Source organism: Podarcis gaigeae (assembly GCF_964106915.1).
Source record: "Podarcis gaigeae genome assembly, chromosome: 16".
NCBI classification, from domain to species: domain Eukaryota; kingdom Metazoa; phylum Chordata; class Lepidosauria; order Squamata; family Lacertidae; genus Podarcis; species Podarcis gaigeae.
The window spans coordinates 8992523-9006518 of NC_139693.1; the positions used below are offsets into that span (position 1 = coordinate 8992523).

At 45.1% G+C, this 13996-nt stretch overlaps 1 protein-coding gene and 1 long non-coding RNA gene across 5 annotated transcripts in view; one reads left to right on the top strand and one right to left on the bottom strand.

Moving 5' to 3' along the window:
- TDRD10 (tudor domain containing 10) overlaps positions 1–13996 on the top strand; it is a gene marked incomplete at its 5' end in the record, with an annotated part of 29305 nt that overhangs the window by 667 nt on the left and 14642 nt on the right. For 2 of the 4 annotated variants that reach the window (XR_014558615.1, XM_083715887.1), the window contains 4 exons: positions 5544–5572; positions 6592–6668; positions 10259–10320; positions 12287–12357. Coding sequence is in view for 3 of the 4 variants with exons in the window: in XM_083715887.1 (XP_083572013.1) it covers positions 5544–5572; positions 6592–6668; positions 10259–10320; positions 12287–12357 (239 nt within the window). Of the gene's footprint in view, positions 1–2426; positions 2484–3922; positions 4052–5543; positions 5573–6591; positions 6669–10258; positions 10321–12286; positions 12358–13996 lie in introns of those variants that run through there. The other 2 variants (XM_083715889.1, XM_083715888.1) reach the window with 2 other exon arrangements.
- LOC310833550 lies at positions 11073–11759 on the bottom strand. The gene is made up of 2 exons (XR_014558779.1): positions 11512–11759; positions 11073–11361 (listed from the first exon to the last, which is right to left on the bottom strand). It is a non-coding gene; the product is annotated as an uncharacterized lncRNA (long non-coding RNA).

Genomic DNA, 13996 nt, shown 5'->3' on the forward strand with positions numbered 1-13996 from the left:
TTTTTGCAATAATCCTGCCAGTGTCTTAATCTGTTTACAACTTGCTTGTAAATACACAATAAACCACTTCCATTCCTTTCTAAAGAGTTTGTTTGTTATCTTTATTTGTTATTCTCCCAGTAAGTTTCGCCGTTTCTGCATACTCCATTAATTTCTGTATCTTTCATCGAGACCTCTTCATCTTTCCACTTTTGGGCAAATCACATTCTTGCGGCTGTAGTAGCATGCATAAAAAACAAACAACTATACTGTTTGGGTAGTTCTAACCCTATAATTCTCAAGAGAATGCCCATCAGTTCCAAGGGGTTTACTCTAAGTAGTTGTAACACTGGAGACAGGTTCTTTCTGTCCATCCACCTATGAATATTCTCATCCATCACTTCATGTACAAATATTCATGTGTTCTTCCATACAGATATATTCCATCCATCCACATATATATTTCATCACGCTCATATATATCTACACTTTCTTCCTTTCGTCTGTCTAAATGCAACATGTCTACCTCTTCATCATCCCCGTTTGACTTTCTGTCTATTCACCTGGTCCGGTCATGTTTATACAAGTCTGTCTATCCATCCATGTCCCCCCATGTCCATATCTATCGGTCCTCCATATATGTATCTGTTTGTCTCTCCATCCATCCATGTCTGTGTCCGAAATTGGTCTAACCGTCCGTCCATGCCCATTGATCGAGGTACAATACCAATTCATCCATCCATTCAGCGACAGACAGATTCGTACCTGCCCATCCACCCACATACAAATCTACCTCTCCAGTCTTCCATTTCCATCCATTCAGATGCATGTGTCTGTTTATCCATATAATAATAGTCATTTTATTATTTGTACCCCTCTCATCTGACTGGGTTGCTCCAGCTGCTCCAATGTATGGGGGGGGGGGGGATGGACTGATTTGTATGTGTCCACACATCCACGTACAGATCTGTCTGTCCATCCATTTCCCGGTTCTTAGTCCAACACACTTGAACCAGTAAACCACAAAAGGCTCCCAATATATTGTGTTTGTTTGTTGTTACTTACGTATTTGCTTAAACTGGAAATTTTCCTTTTTTACACTGTAGTTTTGCTTGTTTACCTTACGACAGCACGGTTATTTTTGTCTTTTATTGGATCCGTCTTACATGCTATCAAAAGTTTTGCATATTGCCATTCCCACCCCCACCCCTAATTTTTTAATACTTTGTTCCCTGCTCTGGGATTGAAAGGATTCAATGAAGAGCAAGCTATAAATATTGTTTTCTTTTTAAATCCCTGTCTATACCAGCCTGTTAATCTCTGTAAAAACGCATCCATCTCTAGCCATTGATAATCACCATAGTAAAGGGACCAGCATATTAATTTCTTTCCTAAGCGGTTCATGTTTTAAAATATGCATATTTATTCAAAGCATTGTACATATTCATTCTTCCTGGCCGTCGCCACAGACTGTAATGCAGAAAGATAAGAAGGAGGGAGCTTTTACAAATGAGCCCAGACTGGGGACTCTAAAAGTGCTATTTAAAAACAAAAGGTTGCCATCCGCTGCATACATTTAAAGCACACCCGATGCACATTTAAAGGACATGACTCGCCCCTACAGAATCCCGGGAACTGTAGTTTGTTAAGGGTGCTGGGAATTGTAGCTATTAGGATTTTTTGTGGGAACTCATGCTCATTAAATGCACGTTGAATGCACTTTATACAGAACTTGCTCGCGAGTAAACAAGAGAGACAGGGTGGGTCTGTATGGGTGAAATCTGACATAACATGTTTTCTTGTTATAAATTCCACCGTGCTGCTGAATTCTGGATCCTGTCTTGGAAAGCCACGATCCTATGCATGGCTTTATTTGGGAAACTCAATTGGGTTTCGGCACAGCGACAATCTCAGGAGCAAATCCCACTGCCACGCATGAGGCTTACTCCCGAGTAAAAGCATGCACCGACCTGGGACAGGCAACCATCATCCGAGGCCCTTCTTTGTGTGCCTTCTCTGTGAGAGGTCCAGAGTGGCAACATGAGAACAGGACCTTTTCTGCAGTGGCTCCCTATATGTGAAATGTTGTCTCCAATGGGGTTCACTTGGCACCTTCATTACATGTCTTTAGGCACGAGGCAAAAACTTTCCTCTTCTCCCAGGCCTTGGGCTGCATAAACAATCTATGGCCTTTTAAACTCTGTGTGTGAGGATTATTGTTTTCATTTGTTACTATGGGATGTATTTTTGTGTTTTATATTGTAAAGTGCCCTGTGACCCTTGATTGAGGTATAGAAATAATAATAATAATAATGATAATACTCCTTTGAGCAGGGCTGGGTTTAGGTTTGATGAGGCCCTAGGCTACTGAAGGTAATGAGACCCTTTATATGTCCAGCTGTTCTTGGTCAACAAGAAATTGTCACTGTTTTTTGTGTTGAATGTATGCTATATGGTAATTTATGGACCTAATAAGTATCTACACAACACAAAACACTGTTGCTGTAAGTAGGTTTTACTTTGTTTTTTTTTATCTTATAGTTTAGAAATGTACATCCAGTTTTTCCCCCTTTAAATTTTTTGGGGTCTCCCACCTGGGAGAAGAGGCTGTGGAGGAGGACTGGAAGAAATTTAAGGACTATTTACAAAAATACTGTAAATTGTATGAGTGTTAAGAAAGATGTAAGATTATTAATAATATGGCACCATTAAGATAGTTAAAAGGAGTATGAAGATAAATGAAAATATAAGAAAAGACAAATTTTGGATAAATATTATGCTAAAATTAAGCTTTTAAGGTTTGGGTAAAACTATCTAAAATTAGGGACACAATATTGGAAATTATAATATAAGAATTGAAACAAGGTGATAAATTGCTGGGTAAAGCTCGAAAAACTTAGAACGCAGGAATGAGAGATGTGAGGAAGTCCAAAGAAGTGAAGAAAATGTGGATATTGAAAAAATTATATGTTATTTTGTTTGCTTTTTTGTTGTATTGAGAAAACCTTTAATATTTTTTTTTTAAAAAATAAATAAATTTTGGGGGGGCTCCCAAGAGAGTGGGGCCCTAAACCAAAGTCTGTTTTGGGGGGGCCTAATCTGGATCTGGCCCCTTTGGAAGTTTATTTCCTGGTGTAAAAACAAAACAAAAAACAACCCTCAACAACTTCAATCCTAAAAAAGGTCAGAGACTTTGGTTGTCCCTTTGGCCGGCCCCCACAGCCCTTCACTTCATCAAGTCTGGCCCTCTTTGAAAAAAAGTTTGGACGCCACTGTAAACTATATCTTGTTTAGTTTATATGTAAATCCGGCACTGCCTTTGAGTTTAAAAGGTCTGGTCTGGAATTGGGCTCTGCATATTTTACAAGCCAAGCCATTTGTGCACAGCCTTCGCTCGTTTGCTTTGCTTGGATCGGCTAATTAGAATCGAAGAATTGCAGAGTTGAAAGGGACCCGCGAGGGTGATCCAGTCTAACCGCCTGCGAAACAGGAATCTTTTACTCAACATGGGATTTAAGCGTCTCATGCTTTCCCGGCTGGGTGATCCCAGATCTGCCTCGCGAAATTATTTCACTGGGTCCACGGCGCGTTTGCAAAAACCTCCATTTAAGAGTTTTTAAAAGCCACGCAAAAAAATAATAATCTAAAATTGCCCTGGCGAGCGGGGAGGGACTTCTTCCTTTTCCCTTTTTGCAAGCACGTCTCTCGTTTGCAAACTAGCTCTTCCTGCACGAGAAATTCCGGCGCGGAGAAACATTCCCGCCTCTGCAAAATCAAAACCGGCGCCCCGCAATCCATTACAGCTGCAAGATCTGTATCTGAAGAAGTGTGCATGCACACGAAAGCTCATACCAAGAACTGACTTAGTTGGTCTTTAAGGTGCTACTGGAAGGAATTTTTTTTGTTTTGACTATGGCAGACCAAGACGGCTACCTATCTGTAGCTGCAAGATCTGTCACGCCACTATTTAAATTGAATAAAAGGTGGTATTAAAAGGTCTCTTCCCTGCTTGCATTACATGGCGCGGGTGCTGCAGCTGCGCTTTAGCCAGCAAGGACTGGGGGACCTGCTGGTAAGAGGGCTAAAAGAAACGGCACCCTGCTATCCGTGTTTTGCAACTCTCCCTTTCCCATAAAAGTCCTGCGGGACGGGTGAATGCGGATTGATTCCGGATTCGAAGCGCGCACGGCAGCTGCGTCCGCACGCCGCCCTGCCAGCGTTGCAGCGCGGCTCAGGTATGGCCCCAGAGAAAGTGTGGGGAGGTTGCCTTGGCCCTTGACGCTGTGGGTTCCTCTACTCCTGAAGTGGCTAGATATCTCTGTTTTTAATTCGCCTTGCAAGGGGCACGATCGTGGGGAGTCTTCCTTCTTGCTTCCTGCTCTATCTCCAGTCCCTCCCCCCACCCTATTTCCTTCTCCCTTTCCCCCTCTCTCCATTGTTTAGGTGGAGAACCTGTGACCCATTAGAGGTGTTCCTTTGGCCCCAGAGGGAGTTGCAACACTACAAAGTAAAAACGCAGTTTTGAGCAAGAGATTCCTGTTTTGCAGGGGGTTAGACTAGATGACTCTTGGGGTCCCTTCCAAGGACAATTCTGTTATTCTGCTATTCTAATTAAAGGTAAAAGGTAAAGGTACCCCTGCCCGTACGGGCCAGTCATGTCCGACTCTAGGGTTGTGCACCCATCTCACTTAAGAGGCCAGGGGCCAGCACTGTCCGAAGACACTTCCGGGTCACGTGGCCAGCGTGACGAAGCTGCTCTGGCGAGCCAGAGCCGCACACGGAGACGCCGTTTACCTTCCCGCTATAAAGCGGTACCTATTTATCTACTTGCACTTAAGGGTGCTTTCGAACTGCTAAGTGGGCAGGAGCTGGGACTGAAAGACGGGAGCTCACCCCGCCGCGGGGATTCGAACCGCCGACCATGCAATCGGCAAGCCCTAGGCGCTGAGGTTTTACCCACAGCGCCACCCGCGTCTGCTATTCTAATTAGCTGATCAAAAATAAGCAACTGAGCTAAGGCTGTGCCCAGATGCTGGGCTTGTAAAACATCTGTACCACGAAAAGGATATTATTATTATTTTGGTTATTATGATGATCATTATTACGGTTTGCAATATGACCACACACACAGGCCATGCTTCCTGGGGCAGATGGGAATTGTAGTTAAATAACATCTGGAGGACCACACATTCCTCACATCTCTTTTACAACCTGAAAGGTTGTTGTCAGGCAATTTTGTGGGTTTTCTTAATACTTGCAAAGCTAACTATTGGGATTTTTTTCCTTTTAATTTTTGAAACTTTATTGTGACATAATGACTGTTAGTAACCACCACAAGGTTAAATATTTTTTACCTAATGAGCCCTTACCCCATAGTATTTAGAAAATGCTGTCTTGTTTTTTGGTGGCTCCATTTTGCTCCCAAAATGATTGGCACTGCGCCACTCACATTTGCTCTTGGAGGGGAAAATGATGAAAGGCCATTCCAGTATCTTTATTTCTTCCTGCTGGTTACTGCTGTTGTTGTTTAAATTGATAATAATTACTTCTGGTCTCCTTTTCAGGTTGATGTCTCCATGGATCCTTTGAAGATGTGAGTATTTGGAGTACAGTGGTACCTCGGGTTACATATGCTTCAGGTTACATACGCTTCAGGTTACAGACTCTGCTAACCCAGAAATAGTACCTCAGGTTAAGAACTTTGCTTCAGGATGAGAACAGAAATCATGCAGTGGCAGCGCGGCAGCAGCAGGAGGCCCCATTAGCTGAAGTGGTGCTTCAGGTTAAGAACAGTTTCAGGTTAAGAACGGACCTCTGGAACGAATTAAGTACTTAACCCGAGGTACCACTGTAGAGGATAAGATGTGGCTCAGAGAAGGCCTTAGATATCCAAGCAATGGCTGAATGTGAGCTGGTATGATTACAAATAAACGTGGATTTTGTTCCTCAGCCTGAAATTAGGAGGTTGGCTGTCATGGCCTTTTTAGTGGTGGCTCCCAGATGGTAGAACGTTCTTCCCCAGAGAGGCTCGCCTTTTGCCTATGAAGTCCCCCGCCTTTTGGTGTCAAGTGAAGCTTTTAAAAAGAATCCCAGCCCTTTTAACATCATCCTAGGCATAGTTCCATCCTTATTTTCAGACCGTGATATATCAATACATCACAGTGTTTAGCTGATGATATATTGCAATGTTGAAAACCAGATATTGCCCAGCCCTATTACTGAGATGTTAAATTTCTGCCTTTTATGGTGGTTGAGAGTGCAATTTTATTTGTGTGGAGTTTTCCATCTCTCTGTGCGATTGTATCAGGGCTGAAGAACCTTTGACCCTCCAGCGGCAGCTGGGCTCCATAGCAAGCTGTCTTAGTTGGACCAAAGTTTGTAAGCCAGCAACAAACCATGGTTTCAGTTGATTAAACAAACCACAGTGAAGCTGCTGGGGCAGAGTTGAAACATATAATACTGAGCCGTGATTTAATAAACCATGACTCAGGTTGATGCGCGAGAAAGGCCAAATTTTGCTGTGATGAATGTGTGTTACCCTATTTCTTTCCCCTTCGGAAATAATTCATCAACACACATGGCATCTAAGGTTTCTCTGAACTTGCTTCTCAGGTCAAACTCTGGCAACGAGAGGAATAATGGCAAAACTCCGAAGAAGTATGTCAAAGCAGCTTCACCAAGGCATCCTGGTAAGTTTGTGCTGCTCAGTTTTTGAAAATGTTTGGGTTGGGGAGTAATAAACAAATGGCACCTGCAACACAGTGTTGCAGCGTGGAGGATTTCCTTATTTACTGCCTTTGGGTGGCGCTGTGGGTTAAACCACAGAGCCAAGGACTTGCCGATCAGAAGGTCGGCGGTTTGAATCCCCGCGACGGGGTGAGCTCCCGTTGCTCGGTCCCTGCTCCTGCCAACCTAGCAGTTCGAAAGCATGCAGTGCAAGTAGATAAATAGGTACCTCTCCGGCGGGAAGGTAAACGGCGTTTCCATGCACTGCTCTGGTTCGCCAGAAGCGGCTTAGTCATGCTGGCCACATGACCCGGAAGCTGCACGCCAGCTCCCTCGGCCAGTAATGCGAGATGAGCTCCGCAACCCCAGAGTCGGTCACAGCTGGACCTAATGGTCAGGGGTCCCTTTACCTTTACCTCTGTATATATAAATACAGGGAAGGAAGGGGAAGAAAACACCTTTTACCTTTTCTGCTTTACAGAAACTTTCCTTGGCATATATATATATATATATATATATATATTTGACAAAGTAATAATAATGCATAAATAAGAATAAAATGTGCACCCCACCTCCGAGACCATTCCATTGTAACTATTCAACCTCCCAAAAATTCAGCACCTCTCGTGATGGTTTGACCCCTTTCTGTTTTAACAGTACAAATTCTGCAAACACCATATCTCCTCAAAATAATTTCTCCTGCATATTCCCCTTCTTACCTTTATGTCACATGTTAATTTATCATTAAGAGCTATATCCCACACCTCTTTATACCATTCTTCTGTTTTATATTCTGTTTGCCCTTCCACTTCCTAGCCTTTACCATTAAAAAGGTAAAACCGTTCATCCACAGTTCTCAGGGCAGTTCACAACATCAAATTACAATATAAAAGACACAAGCAAGCGAAGCAAGCCCATAGGGAAATTCGTTTTGCGAAGCGCCTCCAAAACGGAAAACCCTTTCGTCTAGCGGGTTTTTCGTCTTGCAAGGCGTTCGTTTTGCGGGGCACCACTGTATTCCCTTTTGCTTAGTTTGAATTTTATGGCATGTTCGGTTGAAAACCTTTAATAAAATTGATTCAAAAGAGAGAGAATGTGAAGCTATTAGCATAACGAAGAGATATATTTAACTTCTCTGTCTGGCCCTCAGGACTTTCTCCAGGCCATGTCCCACACTTCCCTGTTTGCACCCTCCTTAAGACTTTCTGCCTGCCTTACCAAATTTTGATAATGCTTCCTGATTTGCCTGGATGGAGGATAGAGGGGGCTTTGTTTGTGTGGAACGTAGCCTACCATACGGACTGACATGTGGCCCTTGAGAGATTACCCAGAACAGAATGTGGCCCTTAGGTTGGAGAGTTCTGCACCCCTGAAATAAAGGCACATAAGAAAAAAACATTTTGAAAAAATATGGTTCTGGAATTGGAATATTAATGTGTAAAACGTGCAGGAGTAAGCAAGGAAATAATAAAAGAATAAATGGAATAATTATTAAACTACAACAACACAAGATGGAAGAAGGGGAAAAATTGAGATCACACATGGGGGGAGGGGAGTGGGGGGTATAGGGGAATTTATAAACATTTCTAATATAATACAGTGATACCTCGGGTTAAGTACTTAATTCGTTCCGGAGGTCCGTTCTTAACCTGAAACTGTTCTTAACCTGAAGCACCACTTTAGCTAATGGAGCGTCCTGCTGCTGCCGCGCTGCCGGAGCACAATTTCTGTTCTCATCCTGAAGCAAAGTTCTTAACCTGAAGCACTATTTCTGGGTTAATGGAGTCTGTAACCTGAAGTGTATGTAACCTGAGGTACCACTGTATTTCTAATTGCATTGAATTTATATACAGTAATTAGGTATATTTTAATTTTCTCAACTATGTAATAGGCTTATGTTACAAAACAAATATGGATTTTGAATTAGATGTTTGTAATTCTTTTTCAGTTTTGGAATAAAGTTTAAAAAAGAAAAAGGAAAAACATTTTGGTTTCCCTGCAGAGATTTATGCCCCGTTCCCTGCCCCAAACCAATCTGGCTGCAAAATCTTGGGCTGTTTTTAAGGAGTGTGTGTGTGTGTGTGTGTGTGTGTGTGTGTGTTTTCCTTTGGCACCCATTTCAGGAAAACGGGAACTGCGGTGCTCCTTTCTCCTCCCAGCCCTCTCGGCTGGGTTTTCTTTCCACACAATGTGCCTGCAGGCTTCTGAACAGGGCATAATCCTTTATGGCCAAACATTTCTCCCCTCACTGGGGTCAGAAGTCAGAAAGCCATTGTCCGGTTATTTATAGCTGTGTCCTGTCTCTGAATTATCTTTGTTCGTTTGGGGCAGGCAGGTTGGAAAGCAGCCGACAAGTGGCAGGCAGGCCGGCTGGAGGTTTTGCGCTTGTGCCGGAGCCATTTTTACTGGGCGAGGGGGTTAGTGTGCTCAGCTGCGCAACGTCCAAGTTCTCCACCCCCCCACATCCTAGGGGTGGATGGTGGGGCACAAGGCAAGGAGCCCAAATGTGGGTGGAGCAAAAGCTGGCGATTGGTGGAGCCAGAGCCCATCAGAGGAAGTGCCAGTTTAGGCCACATTCACAGCATAATGCGCATTTAGAGCGCATGGCTTTGCCCCAGAGAATCCTGGGAACTGACATTTACCCCTCACAGGGGATTAGGCCAAATCTGGTCCTACATCCTTCTGACAGTGACTGACTAGGGCCACGGGTGGCGCTGTGGGTTAAACCACAGAGCCTAGGGCTTGCCGATCAGAAGGTCGGCGGTTCGAATCCCCGCCACGGGGTGAGCTCCTGTTGCTCGGTCCCTGCTCCTGCCAACCTAGCAGTTCAAAAGCACATCAAAGTGCAAGTAGATAAATAGGTACCACTCCAGCGGGAAGGTAAACGGCGTTTCTGTGCGCTGCTCTGGTTCGCCAGAAGCGGCTTGGTCATGCTAGCCACATGACCCGGAAGCTGTACGCTGGCTCCCTCGGCCAATAAAGTGAGATGAGGGCCGCAACCCCAGAGTCATCCATGACTGGACCCTTTACCTTTAATACCACTTAAATGGTCATGGCTTCCCCCAAAGAATTCTGGGAGCTGTAGTTTGTTATGGGTGTTCTCCTGGCACAGCTACAATTCCCAGAGTGGATGAATCAGTCAATCCCTCTTCACAGGGGACTATAGGAATTGTAGCTTGGGGGAGGGAATAGGGGGAAGCTGCATCTGTTTAAAGCGATATGATACTGCTTTAAATATGTATACTGTGGTACCTCGGGTTAAGAACTTAATTCGTTCTGGAGGTCTGTTCTCAACCTGAAACTGTTCTTAACCTGAAGCACCACTTTAGCTAATGGGGCCTCTTGCTGCTACCGCGTGATTTCTGTCCTCATCCTGAAGCAAAGTGCTTAACCCGAGGTAATATTTCTTGGTTATCGGAGTCTGTAACTTGAAGCGTATGTAACCCGAGGTACCACTGTACTGCAGATGAGGTCTTAGGGTGTCCAACCAAACCCCTTATTTGTGGGGAGTGGGAGGCATCTCTCAAAAATTCCTCTGGTTTTCTCCTTCCAGGGTCCTTCAAGAAAAAAGAATCTGAACTTTTTGTCGGCAATCTCCCGTTGGATATCAAGGAGGTGAGGCTTGGTGCTTTCTGTTTCGGAATATATTTCTTGCGGACACTTCCGCCGACTGCCTTTTTCACATGATGTATATTAAGCCGTGAAAAATGGGCCTGTGATATGGTCTAGATACTCCCCGTTTTGGTTTTCACCTAAGTTGTCATCTACAACTCTCCTCTTTAAACCAAAACACCCATCATAAATGTGTCTGTCTTACAAGGATGTATATTGGGCAAAGGAAATGTCCAGCGAGAAGGTGGGACCCAGGCATGGGTTACCTCTGTCTACAACCCAGGACATGCGTGGTCATGTGACACAGTCACGTGGTACAGCTTTGTGGGCGTAATCTGGCTCAGAAGGCTCCGCCCACCCTGGTTTCTAGCCCACCTTCACCCCGTGCATCTGCACTATGTACTTAAACACTACCATGCCACATTAAAGGGTCACAGTTTCCCCCAAAGAATCCTGGGAAATGTTGTTGGTTAAGGGTGCTGAGAGTGTTTAGGAGACCCCTGTTCCCTTCGCAGAACTATGCACAACTGAGCTATCACCTGGGATAGCTCAGTTGGTAGAGCAGGAGACTCTTAATGTCCAGGTTGTGGGTTCAAGTTCCACGTTGGCCAGAAAGATTCCTGCACTGCATGTTGTATGTATATATAAATTTATGATGGTATGTAAAGTAACACAGTAGCTTACAGCTCGGAAGCTAAATAACACTTCTAGGTGATTGGTAACTTCTTTGTAAAGACTATACAATGTGCAGACTCTTTATATTCAAAAGAACTCTACTTTTATAAACATATAACCGAGAAGAATACATTTACAATCTCATGCTTATTCACTTTGTTCCTTATCGAGAGCTCCTGTGCAGGTTTCTCCCGATTAACGTTTCTGTTTTCTAGCCGTATCACTTGGTCCAGTCCGATGTCCATAGCAATGTATCATGGCCACTTGGTTGGGTGCCCATACTGCATCATGAATGGAGATTGTTTCTACCAATATATGTGTGCAAAACGCGTGAGGCTGAATCCCTGGGAAAGGGGAGGGAAAGAGGACCTGGAAAATAGATATAAACTCTTTGTAAAATGCTTTCAGGTGTGCTTGCTGTGAATAAATCACACAGGTGACTTTCTGCTACTCCGGATAGCAGGAATAAAGACTCTTTCTCTGAATTAACCCCTTCCCCGGGAGCAGTGCTCTTCCTACCGGTGAGAAAGGCCTTAAAGGCTACAGTTTCTCTTCAGACAGATCACACGGACACACACTGTCCTCAGCAGAGCAGCCATTCTCCTCACATACGCACAGAGAGGAGCAGAAAGCAGTTAAAAAAAACGACAGTTACTGGCATAACAGTCACAACGGAATGGAATGCCTCTCTCATGTGACTCAGCCAATCACACGAGGGCTACTTCCAAAGAGGGGGGGGGGACCCATGTTAAAAATACACAATAATTTAACATAAGTAAATATTCTCATTTAAAGAATTTTTGACCATTATCCTTAACGTTGCATTACTGGATAGCTCAGTTGGTTCGAGTGTGGTGCTGGTAACGCCAAGGTTGCAGGTTCGACCCCTGTAAGGGGCAGCTGCATATTTCTGCATTTTGGGGGGTTGGACTAGATGATCCTCAGGGTCCCTTCCAACTCTCCGATTCTGTGAGTAGCCGAGTGATCAGTCCTTTCCGAGGGACTTTGGGAATTGCAGCTTGGTGGGGAGGGGTCGCCTAGCACTCAGCCCCTTAAACAAAAACGCCACCTCCCAGGATTCCTTTGGAGGAAGCCATGACTGTTTAAAGTTCTCGGTACTGCTTTAAATTCACTGTGCAGGCAAGGCCTTAGATTTGAAACTCGGGGACTTGCCTCTAAATATACCCCTTTGTGTGCTGTAACTAAACTGCAGGGATCTCTCTTGGTTTAGCCCGGGAGTGATTTTCGGGGTGGGGTGTTAATCCCGTTGTGAATCTTCCCCTCTTGTTTCTAGACAGAGTTAGCGCTCGCCTTCAGGGAGTTTGGTGTGAAGACGGTCAAGAAACACAAGACAACTTTTACCAGGTACATCCTGTGCTAAACGGGAGGTATTGGAAGAAACCTTTGATAACCCTCCGTTCAGGGATTGGGGAACGTCCGCCCTCCCGCGAGGGTGATCCTCTTTGGCCTTGCTGCAGCCTTAGGAGACTTTGCCCTCGGGTGGGAAAAATATTGCGCCTGGTAAAGGGAAGTGGGAGTCAACAGACACTCAAGGAATAGTTTCGGAGAAAGGGCTTTTGTTTCTACCATCCATGAACTGGTAGAAGGAGCAAGTGTGATAACTCACAAAAACATGCACGAGTTCACGGTCATGTGCACAGAGTATATATTCCCATTCCAGTTACCTCCCCTTTCTCCTCCCTCGGGAGTCCTGCCCATGAGTTCCTCTGAGCATGAACAGAAAGCTGTCTTGGGACTATTGTGGACTCTTCCCAGGAAAGGGAAGCCAAGGGGTTTCAGAGTGTTCAGATGTTGCAACTAGAATGAGATAAAAGTCAGTTCTCAGGCCTGAGTATTCTTGGCAATGACAAAGCCTATTCATTAGCCTTTTGAAGCCTTCTCGTGCTGATAAAAGAATAACATTTTCCCTATGTACCAGCATCTTGTGAGAATCCACAGAAAAGCTGTAGCTGTGGGTTTTTAGAAGACAAAAGGAATTTTGGACAGTTTTGAGGCCTGGGGGGGGTGTGTGTGACTTCGGACTGTGGCCCCTGAGGCCGACCGATCTGGCCCTCGCAGCTCTCCCTAGACCACGCCTCTCGCTCACCTGCTTCGTACCATCCATGCTTGCTTTTGTCTGGCTGGGACTTGTAAACCATACAGTCATACCTCGGGTTGAAGTCGCTTCAGGTTAAGCCTTTTCGGGTTGTGCTCCGCGGCGACTCGGAAGTAATGGAGCACGTTACTTCCGGGTTTTGCCACTCGCACATGCGCAGATGCTCAATATGACGTCACGTGCATGCGCGGAAGCGGTGATTTGCCAGACACGCTTTGCGTTCGCTTCAGGATGCGAACGGGGCTCTGAAACAGATCCTGTTGGCGCCTCCGGCAATGGCTAAATTCCTCTGATCGGGAGGAATTTGCCTCGTGGAAATCTGGGTCTGGCCGCCACGGCAAAGGCGGAGACCCACTAAAAATCACAGGCGGGTGAAGCCTGTGAACGTGGGATTCGGCTGGCACCTTTTGCGCCTCCCCTACTCGCGGGGAAACCCGGTTTCGGGGATCCGGAGCGACGTGGGGTGAGCGGCGCGGTGCTTCGAATTGACTGCTTCTTCCACGGAGCGAAGCCGCATAGCTGTTGCCGGAGAGCGCTGACTTTTTCCTGTGGACAATTTGATCTTAAAGCAACTACCCGTGAGTAGAGCGGAGAATTGGATTTTTAAACGTCTTAGTTTGGTGTCGAAACGGGGAGGTCTAAAACAGGAAGTCCACCTTCCCCTTTTGTAAATAGATTGAAGCAATGAGGATGCAAGCTGAAGCCTCGGAAAGCCTATTGTAAAGGACTAAATTTCCATCGGTAAAAAATACTAAACCCCCCTTGGTGGCAGGAGAAGAGGGGGGAAAGTTTTGGACTGAGTATACCTGCAGGAGAGAGCGAACAGAGTTAAAATACCACCGCTCCGATCCTGGAAACGGGCTGCCAACTGAAACAGATCCTGTTCAC